Source organism: Pelodiscus sinensis, chromosome 1 (genome assembly GCF_049634645.1).
Source record: "Pelodiscus sinensis isolate JC-2024 chromosome 1, ASM4963464v1, whole genome shotgun sequence".
Lineage (NCBI taxonomy): Eukaryota > Metazoa > Chordata > Testudines > Trionychidae > Pelodiscus > Pelodiscus sinensis.
In genome coordinates, this window is record NC_134711.1 from 185,992,201 (window position 1) to 186,014,244 (window position 22,044).

General features: G+C 42.3%; 1 protein-coding gene across 4 annotated transcripts in view; it reads left to right on the top strand.

Annotated features, from left to right (window-relative positions):
- The window catches only part of SIM2 (SIM bHLH transcription factor 2), an 83,319-nt gene that overhangs the window by 58,475 nt on the left and 2,800 nt on the right, over positions 1-22,044 (top strand). For all 4 annotated transcript variants that reach the window (XM_006125990.4, XM_075911781.1, XM_075911773.1 and 1 more), the window contains exons 7-10: positions 6,160-6,266; positions 11,726-11,873; positions 15,546-15,714; positions 17,462-17,867. In XM_006125990.4, coding sequence (XP_006126052.2) covers positions 6,160-6,266; positions 11,726-11,873; positions 15,546-15,714; positions 17,462-17,867 — 830 coding nt within the window. The remainder of the gene's footprint in view (positions 1-6,159; positions 6,267-11,725; positions 11,874-15,545; positions 15,715-17,461; positions 17,868-22,044) is intronic.

A 22,044-nucleotide genomic window follows, 5' to 3' on the forward strand; every position in this document is an offset into this window, starting at 1 on the left:
TTGGAAGTGCTGTTCTCCATTTTGTATGCTAATGGAGATGTCTTTCTGTCCTATCTTGGAAACAGCTAAGAGTGTTTTCTTAAGGGTAACACCATTTTCCAGAGGGGTTTTTAGGTGCATCTTCTGCCTTTTTATTGCTTTGGCTTTAATTCAAGCAGAGGGAGGGAAGGATCTTCAGTGAGTGATGGAGCCTGGTTCTCCCAAGAACACTGAGCTGATAGGTAACATCAGATGTTAAGAACAAAAATTTTTCTCCCTCATCCTTGCAATGACCTTTTATGTACTTGAAAAGGGTGTTCATGTCCCTTCCTCAGTCTGCTTTTCTCTAGATTAAACAATTCATGTATTCAATTTTCCCTTAGCAGTCATGTTTTCTAGACTTTTTAAATCATTTTTGTTGCTCTTCTCTGGACTTGTTCTAGTTTGTCCACATCTCTCATGAGATGTTGGCACCCAGAACTGGCTACTGTTCTTCAGTTGAGGCATGGAGCAGAAGAACTACTTCTCATCCTGTGATTCAAAGTGGAGTTGACTGGAGGCATGAGTGTTTTCATAAGAGAGAGTCTAATCAGAGATGCTGATAGGAACACAGTGAACAAAAGGTATTTTTAAACCACTGTAAAAGATACAGCCAGTACTGTGCCCACTCTTGCCAGCAAGCAAAAGGATGAGGTACTGCCCCTGTTCCACAAAGATGAACTTCTGGGCTGTGTCTACACTGGCACGATCTTGCACAAAAGCAGCCGCTCTTCCGCAAAAACTTGCTGCCTGTCTATACTGGCCGTGTGTTCTTGTGCAAGTAAACTGACGTTCTAATGTATAAAATCAGGGCTTCTTGCTCCCGCTCAGGAAGAAGCCCTTTTGCACTAGAGCTGTTCCAGAAGAGGCCAGTGTAGACAGGCAACATGAATTTCTTGCTCAAGAAAGCCCTTGGTTAAAATGGCCATCAGAGCTTTCTTGTGCAAGAGAGCGTCTACACTGGCATGGATGCTCTTATGCAAAAGCACCTCTCTTGTGCAAATGCACATGCCAGTGTAGATGCTCTCTTCTGGAAGAATTTTTGCACAAGAACTCTTCCGCAAAAGAGTTCTTGTGCAAGAAGCTGCCAGTGTAGACATAGCCCTGGCGTATCCAGCATTATCAGTAGTGCTGGCCAGCTACTTTCCCTTGGCATGCGCCAGCCCGGCTGTCCAAATTATTATTACCTGTTGTGAGAGTATATTAGAGACAGGAAGGTATTGCTGTGTACTCTCATCTACAGTAGAGTCCGGGTTATCCAACATTTGGTAATCCGACATTCCGCTTTATTCGACCCTGCAGCTCCCAGGGATGAAGCGGTGCCGGCAGGAGCAGCATCAGCGGCTCCAGGAGAGCGACGGGGCAGCGAGTGGGACCATTCTCCCGGCCCGCACCCGGGACCTGCAGGGAAGGAAGAGGCCAGGGCCAGGCAGGGATGGGGACCAACCGGCGCCGGCTACAGTAGATTCCCTATCATCCGACATTTTCGGTAATCCGACCACCTGTCGGTCCCGTTTAGGCCTGATAATCGGGACTCTACTGTATTTGTAGTGTACCCACACAGGCAAGGGAATAATCATGCCCTACATGGTAATAGGAGAAGATGGCAAAATGTATCTGCCTTAAGGAGAAACAATTTCAGCTAAATTTAAACATACAGGATTTCATATAGCCAGATAGTCAAAATAGTCAAAAGCAATCTGTGGTATGTGTAACACTGACAGACCCCAATCATCTGTGTGTGTGTGTGTGTGTGTGTGTTTGGGGGCGGGGGAAAGGGGAGAGGAGAGGGTGGATTGAACCTGAGACCTCTGTAGCTAAATACATGAGCTAAAAGCCACAGGTTCCTTGGCTAAGATGTAGTACAGACTCATTAGTCTCTCTAAGTGGTCCTAGTGGCAATAGATGGGACAGAGTACCACACCTAGGAGATGTGTATCCATTCATAGCCACGGTTTCAAGGGACATTGGAGGGGATAGTCGATAATTTTAGCCATCCCTGTTCCCCTTTGTATTTTCCTTGTCGATAGCCCCCTTTAACATCCCCAAAAGGATACCAGTGATGGTTGGAGTAGAAATAAATACAGCTGCAAAACTTTTTCAAACTCTGAGTTAAGGAGTACTCAAATACCCATCAAGCAGGAGTACTGCGCCCTCCCCCCTCTGCACTCTTAAAGGGACAGAGAAGAGCCGGCATGCAAAGACGCTGGCTCAGTCTCTGGTCCCCCGCCAGGTCTCAGGACAACCCTCATGCTTCCTCTCTGTGTCTGTAAAAGGGACACAGCAGTGGCAGCCTGTCTGTCTCAGCACAGGCCAGCTGCCACTTCTGTGTCTCTTAAAAATGCAAAGTGGCAGTGTGAGGGTTGTTCTGATACCTGGCAGGGGACCAGAGAATGAGCCAGCATCTTTGCATTTCGCCTTCTCTCTGTCCCTTTAAGAGTGCAGAGAAGCAGCTGGGAGTTGTGCTCAGATGCAGCCTAAGCTGGAAGTGAGCACTTTAAGCACCCTTCCTTAACGACTAGTTGAGTAGTCCATGGAATTTCCATCGACTACTTGACTAATAAATTAATCGCTACTTAACATCCTTACTCGGGGGGGGGGGGGGGGTTAGGGGTAGTTTGACCATTTTATGGGTATCTGCAAAGGAAAGGGCCTGCAGATGCAATATCTAGCAATGTTCAGATCCAGGATTTTCATTTGAGCTGGTCTTTGAGAATTAGTTAAGCAAGAAAGCCCCATGAAACCACTTTGTTTTAATTCCACTGAGCTCTGAGTGACGGATGTAAATGAAATCTGATCAGGGCTCAAGGTGCAGTAATTCAATGGCAGTTGAATGTACCCATCACAGTTACAGGGTAAACTCTCTCTTAAACCCATTTTAATCACTTACCAGGGCACCTGTTATGTGACACCACATCCAAGCTTCCTACACCTCATCCTGGATGCAACCTTGTGATCCAATTGACCTTAGATGGGGCTCTGGGGCTGTTTCTCAACTATGTTAACAGGCACAGCGGAGTGTGGCAGCTCCTAGCTGTTTCACTTGTGGAACCTGTTACCAGAATAGATTAAAATGACTCAGATCGGAGCTCCAGAACATAAGAACAGCCACACTAGGTCACACCAATGGGCTGTCTAGCCCGGTATCCTGTCTGCCCACAGTAGATAATTGCAGGTTTGAGAATACCCAGAACAAGGCAATTTCAAATGATTCATCCCCTGTTACCAAATCCCACTTTGTCAGTTGAAGGTTTGATGCCACCCAGCACACCACAGGGGCGTGCCCCTGACACTCTCTTAGCTAATAGCCATCGATGGACCTGTCGTCAACAAGGATGTTAACTAGCAGTTAATAGACTGCTGGGGCTCGTGTACATTTCAAAGGAGGAATGTGGAACTCTGTGTGCAGCCTGGGGCCAGCGGGAAGTCCTGCTGACTCCGGGCTGCATGCGGGTGCCAGGTTTGAAATACACAAGAGTCCCCAGCAGGGGCTCTTGCGCATTTCAAAGCGTCAGTACAGCATGGAGCGCGGGGTCAGCAGGCCACTCATAGTCCCATCCCTTGACCCCGGGCTCCATGCTGCACTTCTGCTTTGAAATGCCACATGGAGCCAGGATCAGCTGGGAGTCCCCAGCTGACCCTGGGCTCCATGTGCGCAGCGCCACACAGCTGATCCCTGGCTCTGCGGTGCTGAATGCATGGAGCCAGGGGTCAGCTGGGGACTCCTCAGCTGACGGCGGGTTCTGCATGGCATTTCCCCAGACCGTGGGGTTCACAGCTGATCCTCGTGCTGGAGTCCCCAACTGATCCCAGGCTCCACGTGCACAGAACTGTACAGCTGAGCCAGGGGTCAGCTGTGTGGCAGCTGCCCCTTTGAATGCTGCCTTGGTATTTCAAAGCAGCTGCGCCGCACAGCTGATTCTGGGCTCAGCTGTGCAAAGCTGCCGCTTTCAAGTACCCCCTCTTCCCCTCCCTTTGCTGCCTCTGCAGCGGGGCAGGAATCAATTAGTCGACTGACTATCTGATAAGCATTTGCTTATTGGATAGTTAACTAGTCAACTAGTCCTTAACAACCCTAGTCCTCGATGAACATATCTAATTCTTTGTTGAATCTAATTATATTTGTGGCCTTTACAACATCCCACAGCAACAAGCTGACAGGTTGACTGTGTGTTGTGTGATGAAGTTCTGCCTTCTGTTTGTTTTTAAACCTGCTGCTTATTAATTTTATTATGTGAAAGAGTAAACAACACTGGCCTAATACCATTCATGATTTTATAGACCACTGTTAAATACTTCCTTAGTCATTTTTTGTCTAAACTGACCTGAACTTTTTAAAAGCTTCGGAGGGATAGCCAGTCATTAAGATGTGGAAGATAATGTGTAAGCCATGCGATATCCCCATTTATACCATTTGCACAAGAGTTAAACTTGTGAATGAAGTTAAGTTCCAACCCTTCTCTGTGTATTTGGCTTGTGGAATTAGTCTGAAACAAAATGGCGACTTGGAGATCCAGTAATGAATGTCCAAGAAGATTAAAGTGTTCTCCAACACATTTTTGTGTATTGCCCTTTCAGATATCTGATTTGTGTCCATTAATTCTTTCCCATAGAGACTGTCCAGATTGGCCAGTACCCATGGTGCTGGGGCATTGCTGACATTTGAAGCATAGATCACATTAGTAGATGTGCAGTTAAATGAGCCTCTGATTTGGTTGCTGATGTGATTGGGTCTAGTGGTGACATCGTTTGTGTAGATGTGTGGGCAGAGTTGGCACCGGGGCTGATTGCAGGGGTGGGTTCCTGGCTGATTATGATGGAGGTGTGTTGCATGGTTACTGAAAATAATTTGTTTGAGGTTAGGGGGTTGTCTGTAAGAGAGAATAGGCCTTTCCCCCAAGGCCTCTGAGAGTTATGGGTCATTTTCTAGGATAGGTTGTAGATTGTTGATTATGTGTTGGAGGGGTTTAAGTTGTGGACTGTAGATGTCAAGTGGAATTCTGTTCTTTTCTCTTGTGGGCCTGTCTTGAAGTAGTTCATGTCTGGGTACTTTGTCTCTGTCAGTCTGTTTTTTCACTTCTCTGGGTGGGTATTTCAGTTTTAACAATGTTTGATATACATCCTGTTTGTAATCTTCCTTCATAGACGTTAATCATTTTTACTGTCCTAATATATCTTCACAATAAGGTAAGCAGAACGGCACAGTGTGAGCATACTATGGATTTATAGAGTGGCATTATGAGATTTTCTGTTTTATTATCTATTCCTTTTCTAGTAGTTCCTAACAGTGTTAGCTTTTTTTCTCTCCCAGAAGAACAAAGCCCATAAAGCAAAAGGTAAAACCAATTAAAGGTCTATACATCTAGGTCTGGTACATCTTAATCTTTCTGTGAAAAGCTTTTGTGATTTCTCCTCAGCCAAGCTAACCACCCATCATCTCTTTCTGGAAGAAACAGACTGTCCTGATGACACTGGACTGTCCTTGTCAACCTGTCAGCTTTCACTGATACTCTAGGCAGTCCACTAGCCACTCACTCAACCTCCATGCTTTTCTAGGCCCAGGGTCCTCTAATGCAGTGATTCTCAGCCAGAGATACATGTACTCTTTTCCTCCTTTAACTTCCAGGCATTGCTGTCATTCCTTCTCCTTTCAGCTTCCAAAATGGAATAATTGCCTGCCATCCTTTAGGCTCTTGGCTTGAACATATTTATAAGACTGTGACCATGGCCACAGTAGAATTATCCTTTCTATGTTCATACATTTGCAAAGGCAAGAGAAAATGTGTCAGTATTAAAAAATAATAAAAAATTACATTGCCCACTCAACCAACAGCTCTTCAACTGGGTCCTTGTGAAGAGGTTGATGTATGTTAGTAGCCCCAACGTTGATGCTAATAAGATAAGCAAAGTAAAAATCGAATGCCAAAATAAATTAATGGACACTGTTCACTTCCTGGTGCACAACACTGCTGCACCTTGTATTTGGAAAGTGTGTCAAGGTTTTAAATTTCTGGAAAAGATGATTGTGTCTGTTTTCGCTGAAGCCTTTTAGCACTTGATAAGTTGGCAAAAGCAATATTAGTTTACTGAAACTGAATATTTCTGGATATGCTGCTTATGAGTCATCCCTTCCTCTTCTAGGGTGACTGATTTAACTGGATACGAACCCCAAGACTTGATAGAGAAGACCCTCTACCACCATGTTCATGGCTGCGATGTCTTCCATTTACGATATGCTCACCATCTCTGTAAGTAATTCGCATAATATGATTGGCTCAGACTTCTAGAGTCTGAAGTAGTCAGGAGTTCTGCAAACAGGTACTGTATGGTTCAAGGAAAACTAACCCAAAAAGGGCCAGATCTCAAATGGTCAGCACCCATCATTGAGACCAGATTTTCAGAAGTATTCAGCACCCATTCAGGTAGCAAATAAATGGTCTGGTTTTCAAATCATCCAACATGCTGTGTTCTTTTTAAAATGTATGTGGCTACTTATTTTGTTGCCCAAATGGGAGCAGAGCTGTTTTGAAAATCTGTCCCTGATTGTGGGTGCTGAATTCTCTTGAAAAATTGCTTAATAATCTTGGTTTGAGAAAAAAAAAAGTTGTGCAACAATTTCATGGTGTCTTGCAAGCACATTGATAATAATCAATGTATGTCTAAAATGCTGGAAGTAATAAAAACAAACATTCTGAAATGCATGTTCCTTAGTAGCATGTGAATGAGCATGGTATAAATAGTGAGCAACAAGAATGGTTAAAACAGGTATAAAATGTACAAATTTCTGTGCCTCCATAGAGCATTGTTATAACTCCCCCACCATCCATCAAAATTGCCTGAGTATGAACAGTAAAAGATTGGCAGATCTGAATGTACACAACTTAGACTCTATGAAACAGTCTGATTATTAACAGTCACCTGATGTTAATCTGGAGAGAAAAATCTTACATCTGATTTACATCTTACATCTCTTAATTAGGGAACTAAAAAACCTGAGCTAATTAATGCTTTTAAAATAAAATAAAACAAAACTATAAGACAAGCATTAGAACCATGAAAGAAACAATCACACTAAAAGTATAAAGGCTGTAATAAGAATGGCAAGAGTAGTAGATGTGCATATTTTGCTGAACACATGCAGATATAAAAATAGTGTCCTGTTTTAAACATTTAGTAGTTTCCAGGTTGAAGAAAAAATATTGATATTTCAGAGAGTTTTCTTATTTCTACAATACCATCAGTGTGCAAGGAATTGCTGTACAACAGGGGAAGCTTACCACAGCTCATGAGTGCCTGCCTAAAACACTTATAATCTACAAAACAGGAAAAGTGAAGCCATTTCAATGCAAACAAAATACTTTGTTTCAGCTTTGTCTTTTCTCCTGAGCCTGCTTGCTTTGTAGGGAGGGTTCAGTGCATCAAAGCTGTTACAATTCCATTGTTTCTGATTGCTCCATAAATTGCTGCCAGTTTGTACAGGAACGAGATCCTTATGCCAGGGCAGACATAGTACAACGCACAGCTGCTGGCATTTCTTTGCCATATAGCTGCTTCCTGAAAGGGAACCTGCATATGCACAATGCTCAGTATAATGGGAGAGGTGCAGGTTAAACTCTGCACTTCCTTGAACCTGTTGTTTCCCAGGTCACATCTCTACTTGCAAGAGGATTGACTGGTGATCAACCCTCCAGGGGTTCGATTTAATGGGTCTAGTAAAGACCCACCAAATCAAATGCTGAGGGCTCCCCCGTTGGCATGGGTACTCCTCAGTGTGGCAAGGAGTGAGGGAAGATGGAAAATTTTCTTCTGTTGGCCTCACAGTGGGAGGTCAACCTCAGAAAATTGGTACAAGGTACATTGATTCCAGCTACGTAATTCATGTAGCTGGAGTTGCGTTTCTTGCATTGATTTTTCTCCACCAGTGTAGACCTGGTCCCAGTGTAATGCTTAAGACTTTGAGGACGACACTATTGGTGTTTGCACTTGCTAGGCTGTTGGGGCACCAGCCACTGACCATGCAGTTGTAGGGAATCCAGTGTGTCCAGGAGAAACTAAGACAATTACTCTTGCAATAGCAAGAGTAAGATTGAAAGATCAGTTTCTCTATATTTGTAACCGTTAGCACAGGCTGGTGAAAGATGCATTCTAATGAAATCTGTGTAGCCTTTTAAAATAGCCATTTATGACAGACCAGTTAGGCTAGCCCATCTAACCAATATTTTCAGCCTTCACACTCAACCAGGCAGGGAACCACAACAGCCATTCAGAAATGGTAAAAGAAAACTTTAAATCAAACAGCCAAGAGTAAAAAGCAGCTGAACCCTAACCAGCTGATTGCAGTGAGGATGACTTGGGCCTACACAAGTTACCTTGGTAATGGACACTTCTCTCCCAGAAGGACATCACTGAGGTCTCAGGCAGCAGATGACAGAACAATTTAATGCAAGGTCAACAGCAAACTGAGCTAACATTCTGTATTAGAATTGTGGCCACTATCCTTTGTCCAACATGCTTTCTTCAGAGATTACCAACAGCAGCAGCACAGGATAGGGATGTGAACAACTAGTCAACAAGTTGCTTCCCCACACTCCCCCCTTGCTATCTCTATCAGAAAGCAGCAGCCAGTGGGTGGAGGGGGGAGTAAAGGAGGGGCTGCTCCAAAGTGGCAGCACCGCATGGAGCCTGGGGCCAGCTGGGGACTGCTTGAGTCTCCCACTAACCCCATGCTCCCTGCAGCGCTTTTGCCTTTGAAATGTAGCAATAGCACTGGGGCTGTTATACTTAAAAGGTGGAGGTGCCCTTATGGACTAATCAAATAGTCAATGCAAATTGCATCAATTAGCCAATTAATCTAAATTTAACATCCCTAGCACAGGAGAGACACTGTTCATGCAGAATTAGGAAGTGAAACTGCAGTGCTATATTTACTCCTCATTTCTTTTGCAAGCTTTAAAACATTGTCTTAATAGAGGACCTAAAACAGGAATTAAGAAAATGAGAAGACAACTGGCAAAACAAGGGTGGAGCACAAAGAACTCTGCTGTGGATGCATAGAGCAGAAGGTGCTCTATTACTGTTAATTTATGCATTGGAAGACTTATCTTGAATTCAAATCATCTAGTGATTTAGAGAAACCTGAGAATTAGACTGTATGACTGTATTTTGAGCTGGGAATGTGAGTCTCAGCTTGAGGAGACCTACTCATGCTAGCCCTGATCAAGTTAGTGCACTAAATACAGTGTAACCACAGTGACGTCACTGTCAGGAAGGGGTGGCCACCTTGAGCACATGCTTAGTGGTGGTGATGGGCACGTATGTGACACACCTAGCCCCTCCTGCTCCTGTGGCTACATTTTATTTTTAGCATGTTAGCTTGATGAGTGATAGCAAGACTGTCTGCTTGAGCTGAGACTCACTCCCCTAATTTACTTTTGGAAAACTTAGAACACAAAGCCAAAATGAGAGAGTATCATTGAGAGGCTTTGAGTTCTTTAGAGCACAGGTAAACATGAAAGCACGATGCACAGAGATGTAACTGGATAAGTCTGATTAGTAACATCACAGATGTACAGTAGCATTAATCAGAGTTGTGATACTAAATCCTAAAACAGCAAATTGAAGAATGAGATTCTTTGTTTTTGTCCAAGAGCCTAACCTTTCAGTTAATTTATATTTTAGAGAAACAGGGCAACTGAACATGGTATAAAAAGCCAGACAACTCAAAAGGGACTCTGAGGTAAAAGAAGCAAACAATATGGCATCTACCATGATGGATTACTGGTCGCTCTCTCAAAGGATGCTGCAGTTTACCTTAGTAGCTTCAAAATGAACATGGACTTGTCTATTGGTGGAGCAGGAGCTAACTCCAAAGCCAGAAAGACCTAGTCAGAGTAATTTTGGAGGGTATTTCCTGAGGAATTCAGGCAAAAGTGATTGGATTTGAAGAAAAGTTTAATGAGTTACCACTTGTGTAGATGGAAATGAGAGGACGCTATTGTGAAACTACCTGCCTACTGTAATTACAAGCATACTCAAACTTGGGGGAAGGCAGTACCAAGAGCAAAGGTTCTGATCTTTCCATAACTCGTTTAACTTAAATATCTAGCTCTAGCATGTCAATCTCTCTAACCAGGTCCTTCACAACATGCACATCACTGTGGCATCTGACCACTATCAGAATTACAAGAGCATAATTAGCCCCAAAACCAAAAAACAGGTCATTAACTACCAAATGATAAAGTACAGTACTATGGGTGCTCTTCTATTCCATCCCTACTACTGGATGTATCACCATCAAAATGACTTTGTGAATACAAGTAATCTGATGAACCCAAAAGTTTTATTTCAAGTGTTCATTTTCTCCACCACCACTGGATTAAAGTGGAAAATTATTGCTTGTCAGGTCCACTTATTAGCTTGATCCTGAATTGAAAAATCAATCTAATTCCATCTGAGAGCTTTAGCATCCAGTTCAGTGCAATGTAGACTCAGGGTGGTTTCGAGTAAGGTCACACCTCCACTTACGGGAGGATTGACATTCTGCAATCACTTTTCCAGGGTTCGATTTAGTGGGTCTAATAAAGACTCGCCATATTGGACACTAAGGATGCCCCTGTTGGCCCTGGTATTCCTTGCTGCTGCGAGGAGTAAGGCAAGTCAGCAGGAGCTTTCTCTCATCGACCTCCTGCTATGGAGATGATGCCAAGTTTAGTTTAAGATAGGCTGACTCCAGCTGTGTTATTTACATAGCTGCAGTTGCATACCTTAAGCTGACCCCCCCCCCCCCCCCCCCCCCGCATAGTGTAGACCTGGCCTTAGCAAGAATCTCTGTTTCTTCATAGTGTGTATCATACAAACCTATAGCGAGCTGCTGCTACTGGCTAACCTGGAGCATTTGAACATCACATACTGCCTTCTCAACTTAAAACAAATATTTAGTTGCGTGGAAAAGAAGTGAGGTAGAGCTTCCCAGTAAGCTCTTTAGGGTCATATAAGAATGTTCCAGAGCTGGAGTTATTGCCTTGTTGTGAAGTATTAGTTAAATTTTTGGCACTGAACCAAAGAGATCTATGGAGAAGGAGCCAGACTAAATATTTGGAGTTTATACCCAACTCCAATTTTAGCATACTCCTTCACAGAGAAGCCAAACACGGTGTTTAGGGGATTTACACCTCCAGTAAAAACGCTCCAGTAACTGATTTGCTTCCCGAGACTGCTCTTTATTTGTATGTTTAAGAACAGAACAAAATAACTACATTTTAAATTTGTCAAGTTTAAAAAATAAGCTCAGTCTTCAGAACACAAAATATACTTTCCTGGGGGGAAAAAGTAATGCAGCCAAAAATACATTACAAATGCTCAATCATGTTTCAATCTATCAATTGCAAATGCTTCCAAATACTGTGGTAAAATTAAAAGTAAAAGCAGCTCTTTCTCTGTTTCCAAATAGTTTTGGATCCTCCTTATTGGGTCTTAAAAAAAAAAAATCAGTCCAAAGATAGGGGTGGTGATTGCACTTCCATAAATCATTATTTTGTTAGGACATGAGTGCAGAATAAATTGGGGGATAGAGGAGCGTGGTCTTTGCAGGGAAGTGCAGAGTTTATAGAGGGCAAGTTTCCTTGGTTTTCCTATTTATAAATAAACCACTGTAGGAACTGGTCACAAAGTCAAACAATGTGAAATACTCTTTGCATTATGTTCACAGTGTTGGTGAAAGGCCAGGTCACAACCAAGTACTATCGACTACTGTCCAAGCATGGAGGCTGGGTTTGGGTACAGAGTTATGCTACCATTGTGCATAACAGCCGTTCATCACGGCCTCACTGCATAGTGAGTGTCAATTATGTCCTTACGTAAGTCAAAATATTTTGTACCCTTAAACACATTTATCACTACTTAATTATTGCTAATTTAATTATTTATCTATGTTTATTGTATTAATCTCTTCTGGTATCATCCTGTACAGGTTGGACCTCCGTGGTCCAACACCTTTGGGACCTGACCCGTCCTGAATGAGACACTTTGCTGGAGTGGGGAGGTCCACTGCCCACTCCAGCCACACTGCCATTGGGCTGCAGCCCTGCTGCTGCTGGGTTCAAGCACAGCAGGCTGCCTTGCGCTCCCTAGAGACGGAGCTCCACAGTCACCATGATCCTGCTTCTGCCACACCTGGCCGGGACTCCCCAGGGATGGGGCTAGCCAGTTCCACTGCTGGCCTTGCCCGTGGGGCTCCCTGCCTCTGGACTCCTGGCTGGTTTGCATTCCCCAGCACTGGGAGTCTCTGGTCCAGCAACATGTTGACAGTCCCGAATTTAGGAGGTTTAACCTGTATACAATCTACAGTCATTTATCTTTCCCCAGAACCCCTCTCTTTCATTTGTAGAAGAAATCGTATAAATGAAACACGATAAATTGAGTTACCTTTACACACTACTAACTTGCATCCAAAAGAATCCCAATGACTTTGGGATGAACATGTCACATGACTGGTAATTAATTGGGTTATCATGGAGCCTAGAGGCAGGCTGTACTTGTGATCAGAACCTCTGTATGCCAAGCAGAGTTTCTGCCCTGAAGAGTTTACAGTTTAACTAGACAAGACAAAAGGAAATATTATGCCAGTTTTACAGGCAGGAAACAGAAGCACAAAGATCAGGGCTGGGCAAGATGTGGCCCGGGGGCGGATCTGGTATACCTAACACTTTGATCCGGCTTGCAGACTGCATCTGGCCACTTTCTGCTTATATCCTGCTGCCTATGTCACTGAATTTCCAGGTGTGGCTCAGGCAGCAGGATCCTATTTAAATAGCTAACAGCTCCCTGTCACAGCGCTACTCCTGCAAGGGCCAGAGCCATGAGCCCTTTGCTGTGTTTATTACTTCAAAGCCTCCATCCCTAGAAAATTCTGTATCATTTATGAATGTTAGAATCATATGGTAGGAAGAAACCTCAGGAAGTCCAACTCCCTGCCCAAAGTAGCACCAACCTCAACAAAATCATCCCAGCCAAGGTTTTGTCAAGCCAGCACTTAAAAACCTCTAGGGATGGAGATTCTGCCACCTTCCTAGGTAACCCATTCCAGTGCTTCACCACCCTCCTAGTGAAACAGTATTTTCTAGTATACAACCTAGACCTTCTCCATTGCAACTTGAGACCATTGCTCCTTGTTCTGTCATCACTGAAAACAGCCTCTCTCCAGCCTCTTTGGAACCTCCCCTCAGGTAGTTAAAGGTTGCTATCAAATCCCCCCTCACTCTTCTCTTCTAAATGGACTAAATAAGCCCAAATCCCTCAGCCTCTCCTCATAGGTAATGTGCCCCCTACTCATTTTGGTTGCCCTCCACTGAACCTTCTCCAGTGTGTCCACATCCCTTCTGTAATGGAGGGGTGGAGGAGGGAAGCAGAGTTGGACGCAGTACTCCAGATGTGACCTCACCAGCACCAAATAAAAGGGAATAATCACTTCTCTAGATCTGATGGCAGTGCTCCTCCGAATGCGCACCAATATGCCATTAGCCTTCTTGGCTACAAGGGCACTCTATTGATTCTCATCCAGCTTCTCATCCACTGTAATCCCCAGGTCTTTTTCTGCCAAACTGCTACTTAGCCAGTTGGTCCCCAACCTGTAACAATGCTTGGGATTCTTCCATTCCAAGTGCAGAACTCTGCACTTGTCCTTGTTGAACCTCATCAGATTTCTTTTGGCTCAATCCTCCAATTTGTCCATGTCACTCTGGACCCTATCTCTGCCCTCCAATGTATCTACTTCTCCTAAGTTAGTGTCACCTGTGAACTTGCTGAGGGTGCAATCCATCCTCTCATCCAAGTCTTTGGTAAAGGTGTTGAACAAAACCAGCCCCAGTATTGACCTTTGGGGCACTCAACTTGAAACCGACCGCCAACCAGACATCAACCCATTGATCACTAGCCATTTAGCCCGACAATCTAGCCAGCTTTCTGTCCACCTTACAGTCCATTTATCCAATCCATACTTCCTTTTAATTTGCTGGCAAGGATACTGTGGGAGACCATATTAAAAGCTTTGCAAAAGTCAAGGGATATCCAGTCCACCGCCTTCCCCAAAGCCACAGAGCCAGTTACCTTGTCATAAAATACAGTGAGATTGGTCAGGCATGGCTTGCCCTTGTTAAATCCATGTTGACTGTTCCTGATCACTTTCCTTTCTTCCAAGTGCTCCAAAGTGGATTCCTTGATTCCATGATTTTTCCAGGGACTGGAGTGAGGCTGACCTGTCTGTAGTTTCTTAGATTGTCTTTCTTCTCTTTTTTAAAGATGGGCACTACATTTGCTTTTTTTCAATCATCAGGGACCTCCCCTGATCACCATGAGTTTTCAAAGATAATGGCTAACGGCTCTGCAACCACACCAGCCAATTCCCTCAGCACCCTTGGATGCATTATATTTGGCCCCATTAGATCTATTGAATAGGATTGGTCCCAGTATGGTCCAGTATGGACCCCATAATGGAGGACACCATTAGTTCTCTCTCTCCATTCTGAAATCTGACAATTTATTTCTATTCTTTGTTTCTTATCTTTTAACAAGTTATCCAAGAAAGTTCCCTCTTAAGTAAAGTAACTTGTTATAAGTTAAGAACGTTTGGTGAAGGACCTTGTTAAAGGCTTTCTGGAAATTAAGTACACTGTACCCACTGCATACAGTCCAGTCCCTTTACAGAAACCATGTTGACTTCCTCCCCAGCAAGTTACATTTAATTTATGTGTCTGACCATTCTGTTCTTTACTATAGTTTCAACTAATTTGCCTGGTACTGACATTAGACTTACTAGTCTGTAATTGTCAGGATCATCTCTACAGCCCTTTAAAAAGATTTGGTTAAGACCTGAAAGAATGGATTTAAAAAAAAATCAGAACTGTCGCAATAAATGGAAAAACAAACCAACACACCAAACAACATTTCAGAAGCCCCACACCTGAAAGATCCAGATCTTACTGTACACAATTATCTAACATAATTTCTAAAATCTGCTGTATAGAACAGATTACATCTGAGAAAAGATAGATATCTCCTAAAATGAAACACTGCCAGTGATTCTGTGGCTTGGTTTGTAGTAGCACATTCCCTCTTTTATATCAGTATTCAGATATATCAGGGAACAGATGAACTCATGCTAGAGGAAGATGGGCGGACACTGAACTAATCTTTGCCCTACTGTTAGATCCACTCCACACCAGCATTGTCCAAGACAAAGTGCCACAGGATGAAAAAAGAGTTAGGAGAGCTTAAATTCAGATGTTAAGGGATGTTTTAATACCAAGGTTGCAACCTGTTCCTGGTGAAATTTTTGCATTCCTCTTCTGTGGCAGTTGTATCAGTCTTTCTGACTCATTTCCCCCCAAACAAGTTCTACCACTGCAGACTAAATGAATATTTTGGGTGGACAGTAATGAAAACATTGTGGAGCTAAATTATTTTCAAATATGAGATTTTTCATTTGTTCACTACATTGAAGTATTTAACCTATCACAATCATTCTTTTTCAGAGATATTGAGTATAAAGAACTTCAGTTATCACTGGACCAGGTTAACATTTCTAAGTCACAGTTTTCATGTAGGAACTCAATGCCTACCTCACAAGAAACAAGGAAAGTAGCGAAACCCAAAAGTAATAAAATGAAGGCAAAACTCAGAATGACTCCTTATCCGCAACAGGTAACTTTCACTAATACTCAACTACAAGTACAGAGAGCATTTGTGGGAATAGCTTGATCATCATGAGATTTACCTGCTGATAGCAGAATGGTGCCAAAAAAATCCCTTGAAATTCAAGACTTGTCCTTTTTTGGGGGTCACGAGAAGGCCATTGTAAATGGCACAGCAGAAATAGAGAAAACATGGGATTGGGCAAGGAGAGTTTTCAGGGTTATTTGGCTGTCATTCAGAACTCAAAGGTTTTGGATTTTAGATTTTCAGATTTTGGCAAAAAAAGAACACTAACTCAGAACAGATACTGTCTGGTTTATTTGAGCTGGTGTAAAAATACACCAATATTTATTTGCTAACTAAGGATCTGGCTCCAAATTAATGTTGTCAGCTTCCTCATGTAGCAGAGTATAGCTTGGTAGATAGGATGCTGACATGGGATTTAGGAGACCTTGGTTCAATTTCTGGTCTGCTGGGTGACTGGGCAAATCACCTATTCTCCCTGTGCCTCTGTTTCCTAGTCTATAAAATAGGGAATAAGAATATTGACCTCCTTTGTAACAGCCCTCGGAAATGATAAAAACTGGATTTTTTATGTATCAGAAATGGGGAAAAACTAACATAGTGGGAGCCAGTAAAGCATGTATAGGAAGTTTGTGTTGTGGTATTTAACAGACATAGAAAGAACAGATCTTAATTTGCCAACTTTTCAAAGCTTCCCACATTAATCTTTTTAACATAAGCAAATGACACTCATATGTCATTTAATCAAGATTACCTGTTTTCGTGACAGTATATCCTTTGATCTCTATGTACATAACAGCTTTCCTTGCCCTTAAGATGACTTGAGGCAGTGCCGAAGTTATTTTTCTGTTACAACAAAATTACTGCTATTTTTAGTCAGTGAACAGTATTCTCAGGTGGCCCCCGACTTGCGACGCGATTGGTTCCTAGGGAAGCGTCACAAGTCAGGGGGCGTCATAACTTGAACCCACATTTACGATAGGTGCCATCATAAATGAAGGCTAAGGATGCAAATCGGGAGTTTTCAGTCCCTTCTGCACTTACAAAAATGGTCATAAGTGTGTGGGGGGGGTCGCAACTCTGTCCGTCGTAACGCGGGGGTTTCTTGTATTTACATAGCAGCATGTATCCTGAAGGATCTCCACGGAGTCGCAAACCTGCCATTTAAAAGGATCTCCACAGTTTTGAAAAGCAGCCAGTTTTTGTGTACAGTGTACCATTTGGTGTACAGTATTCCTTACACCGTGATTAAACTCTGTCGAGTTACAAAATAGAGGGGAAAGTTTAGATAGGCATAATAATCTGGTATTGGCCACTGTTGGCAGACAGGATACTGGGCTAGATGGACCTTTGGCCTGCCCCAGTATGGCCATTCTTATGTTCTAATCTGAGTAAGATTTTTGACTGAACACTATGATTAAGGGATCAACTCTGGGGAAAAGTCACATGGAGTTTTTAATATAAATTGATCAGTAGCCTTATTTCACAGCAACTATATACTTTAATACAGTGCCTTTGTGGGAGATGTTTACTCAGGGAAGAATGCTATCTACTGAGACATTGACATCATTTGCATCACCAGTTTTCCTTACAACTTCAGTGTCAAAGTATTGACCCGCCTCAACACTACTTAGCTTATGAGATTTAATGAGGTCATAGTTCCAGGTGGCAGGGCTGGAGGCTACTACACTGCAGTGTTACATGGATACAGTTGAACACTTTTATTTTTCAGCAATTCAGTTCATTCCAAACAGACAAACTGGAATGTGGCCAGGTTGGAAGCTGGAGATCCAGCCCTCCAGGGAGTGTTGGCACCATACAAGAACAGAACTTCCATTCAGAAAACAGTGAACTTTTGTATGCGCCCTCGTATAGTTTGCCTTTCTCTTACCATTATGGACACTTCCCTGTAGAGTCTCATGTCTTCAGTAGCAAAAAACAAATGCCTTCTAAATGTGGGCAAGCTCAAGGATCACCTTGTGAAGTGGCTCGTTTTTTCTTGAGTACGCTGCAGACAAGTGGAGAGCGCCAATGGCATTACACCAATTCTTTAGTACCCACCAGCCAGTCGCCATCTAAAAATCTTCCTGATCAAGCAGTGAATATCGCACGTCATAATCTTGCACAGAGTTATGAAGGTGAGTGTTGTTTAAAAAAATAAGCAGCATAGCACACAGATATTTTTAATGGGTATGTTTAAAATATGAAATATGGAACTGAACACAAAAAAAGTGTGGGTTTAACATCCAGAATGTTTAGAAGGTATGCTGTCATGACATTTAGACCTACTCTTTTACCCCTTTGAACACTTGAATAGGAATTTCATGTAGTTTAAAAAAGCCAATGGGTTTTTGTTAGTTTGTAAAACAAAAAAAAGCCATGAGTGTAAATTTTCATAAAAGCCAATTCTTTTACAGGACAATTCCCAAGGTTGTTCATACAGTTAGTTTAAATGCAGGTTCAGAATGTGCCAGCATGATCAGAAAGAAGTGGAAGTACTCACATCTGCACCTACAACTCAAACGCAAAAGCCAAAGTACAGGCGTGATTGCATACATACAAAAGGGAAGCCATGCTTTTCAAAAATGTACCTATTTTTAAAGTATTAGTCTTACTGTTTCCCTAATTAATGTAATTAGTAAGTGTTTTTAGGATTGAAATTAATGGGAAATTGTCTTGTTTACTAATTTTCTTCGGGCAATGACTTCACTGATGGGAGTTGTTCCACCTGACCACAAAGATGGGGGCAACTCAACTCAGGATGTTGGCCTCTTCCACCGAGCAACCTACAGAAGTGTACTCTTAAGGCTTTAGGAAATGGTATATGAAAAAATAAAATAAGAGGGTGAAAAAAAATCAGTCCTCTCCTTGTGTGAAATAGGTTTTAAATATTTCTTTACTCAGTGGTTAACTGCATACATCACTCTGCAGAAAAGAAAAACAGTGGTAATGGGAGCCTGCAAGTAACATAGATAAACTGGAAACCACTAGTTAAGACTGAATAGCAGAGATATTTCCAGAAGAAAGGAAGTTTACCATTCTTCTGTGCAATGTCTTGACTGGTGGGAAACCATGAGACAACAGATTGGATCAAAAGCTTTTAGTGAGCCCAGGATTCATTCACCTGGGCACCCTGTTCTGAAAAGTGATGCCTGAAGATGCAGGACGATTGATTTTAATGTGACTGACTAAACTGGCTTTCAAGTAATATCTGTGGCCTTACTCATCTCTGCCATGAAGGCCAAAGCAGTCTGTGGCCATGATATTGCCATGTTCTTTAGTGAATGAGTCTTGAAGACTTTGTGTATCTTGGTTCCTGAGACTTTGTATCCAATTTGCAAATACAAGTCTACCTTTGCATTTTGGGTGAAAAAAAACAACAAGGAAAGAGTTCCGTATTGCCTTGTTCAATGTAAATACATTTTCTGAGCAAAGTGGACATTAAGGTTGTTCCAAACTCCTCTCATGAATGTTGTGAATTTGCATAAGGTGACAAGAGTACAGTTTCTTAACTAGTGTGAAAAGGTGTATTTATTTCCAGAATAAAATTGAGGGGGTAGAGAGAGTTGACAGGAAAAGAGTCCAGAATTGATTCTTCGCCATTGTAAAAACAGCTTCTACTCCACACAGTTCAGCCCTAGGAAATGAGCAGTAAATGTCTTATGTTATTACAAGAATTGCACTGCTTTTGCTTGGGAAAGGAGTCATTTTGTCTGTTAGAGTTTATATACTGTTTTGTATGAAATTTCCAAAAAGAAGTATTTGCGAGATAATTTTTGATAAGTAAAAGGAAAAATTAAGTCCAGCATGCTGGACCAAATTTTTCTATTAGTCAGGTACTGCATCTGAAATCCATGGAAATGGTGTGTAGTTGGCTTCACTAGTGTCTGTAGCAGTACTGTGACTATTTTAGGTGTATGGATGTCAGCAATTACTGAAGGGTGAACCCTAAGTAAGGATACCTACACCATGGCTGGCAGTGTGATTTCCAGCATAGGTTGACAGATATAAGCTTGTTCTGTTTGAGCTAGCATGCTAAAAATAGCACTGTAGCTTGAGGTAACGGAGGCAGCAACTTGGGTACAAACCCACTCATACCTCTACGTTACATACCAGGGATGTTAGGACAAGTCGACTATCTGATATCCCTTCTCTCCCTTTCCCCCCTTGCTGCCTCTGTCAGATACTTCAAAGCAGCAGCGCCACACAGCTGAGCTCAGGATCAGCTGTGCAGCGCTGCCACGCCTGGAGCCCAGGGTTAGCTGAGGACCCCAGGTTCTGGAGAAATGCCACGTGGAACCCGTGGTCAACTGGGGAGTCCCCAGCTAATCCCGGGTTCTGCTAAAGTGCCACGCGAAGCCCGAAACCCCAGCTGACCCCGGGCTTTGCGTGGCATTTCAAATCTGCAGTGCAGCATGGAGCCCAGGTTAAGTGGAAGAGTCCCGCTGAATCCTCCACTGACCCCGGGCTCCATGCAGCGCTGCCGACTCTTGTGCATTTCAAAGCTGCCACGTAGCGTGCAGCCCAGAGTCAGTAGGACTTCCCAATGGGGGCTCTTGTACCTTTCAAAGGAGGAATGTGGAAGTGCCTATCGACTAGCCGAGTAGTTGATCAAAATTCCATCAACTACTCGACTAGTAAATTAACCATTACATACATGAGTGGCTTCCCCCAGCTAGACTGCTATTTTTAATATGCTAGATCAAAAGAAAACCTAGTGCTTCTGCCTGCACTGGTAAGCACATCCTAACTGTAATGTTGCCATACCTTATAAGATGTTGGGTGAAATTTTTGAAAGAGCCAAGGTCTGTTTTTCAGAAGTCACTTAGGAGCCTTACATCAAATTAAGCACTGTCCATACCAGCACTGTGTTGGTGGGAGATGCTCTCTCAATGACATAGCTTCCGCCTCTTGTGAAGGCTGAGTTTTATGCTGACAGGAAAACACTCGCCCATTGCCATTAATGCATCTTCAGCAGATGTGCTACACAAGCAATCATGGTGGTGCAGAATAGAAAGCTCAGATTGTTACTAACTAGAAACAGCATTTTATATTCTGGCTGAATATTGCTTAACTTCAGTCAGAGAGGATAGAACTAAAATAGGTAGGTAGCTTCTCTCATTATTGTAGGCAAAATGGCATGAAACAGAAATGCAGTGTGAGACAAAAAGAAAACAATGCAACCAGTTACTGACTAATGAATCCTTAAACCCTGGACAGAATAGAGCTTATTGAGAAAAGATCTAGCAGACATTTTTGTGTTTCAGAGAGATAGATGGATGAAACCAAAATACCACATTCAAATATATCTGAAGATATTCTGGGATACCCGGGATCCAAATCTGACTTTGCACCTTAGGCTCATCCATGATTTAATATTCTGACCTTCAAACATTAAGTTTTTGGACTGTTTTTGACCTATCAGAATCTCTCTTAAAAGCAAAAAGTATAATATTCTTATAGTAAATTGGCATTTCAGCTTCTCTGCTACAGATATTTTTAATGTCTAATGCTAGATTTTGTTTCAAAGAAACAATTAAAAAAACCAATAAAGGACATAAGTCTAGATCCCTTTGTTGATGGCTTCTGTAAGGGTGTATCTAGACTACAGGGTTTTTTCGAAAAAATGTGGCCTTTTTCCGAAAAAACTTCCCCTGCATCTAGACTGCTGCCACGTTCTTTCAAAAGTAAATCGAAAGAATGCAGCAGCTTTTTCGACCGCAGAAAACCTCGTTTTATGAGGATTAACGCCTTTTTTGAAAGTGCTCTGTTATCTAGATGTTCTTTTTCGAAAGAGGCTTGCAGTCTAGATGTAGCCTAAGAGTCCAACTACTATTTCCTCCCAAATTGGCAACAAGAGTCAAGTCCTGTTTGACTCTCAATTGCATACATAATACAAATGTAACGTATTTTGGGGATAGATTTTTGAAACCTTCACAAAGAAGTTTCAGCAGTATAAAATTTTGATACACTTGATTTGTTAAGAGTCACACTAATATTCCTTTTTAAATGTTTAAGTCCTTGTTAAATTTCCTGATTTAATCATTTTTTAAAAAAACACCAATTTACAGTCTTTTAGACAATGAGAAGTTCATTTAACAATGCAATCAAAACATTTGCCTAGTTGAAAAGTAGAAATGTGGAGCAACTAAACTATCAGCTGCCTTACACACTCTTTTTTCAGCACAGTCAAAGGGTCTGAGTCAAAGCTACTAAAGTCATCCAGTTTTGGATAAAATTCAAACTTCGCTGGTATTAATATTAAATTTTAAAAAGTGATTGTCTCTAACACAACTCATAGTACATGAGCTCCAT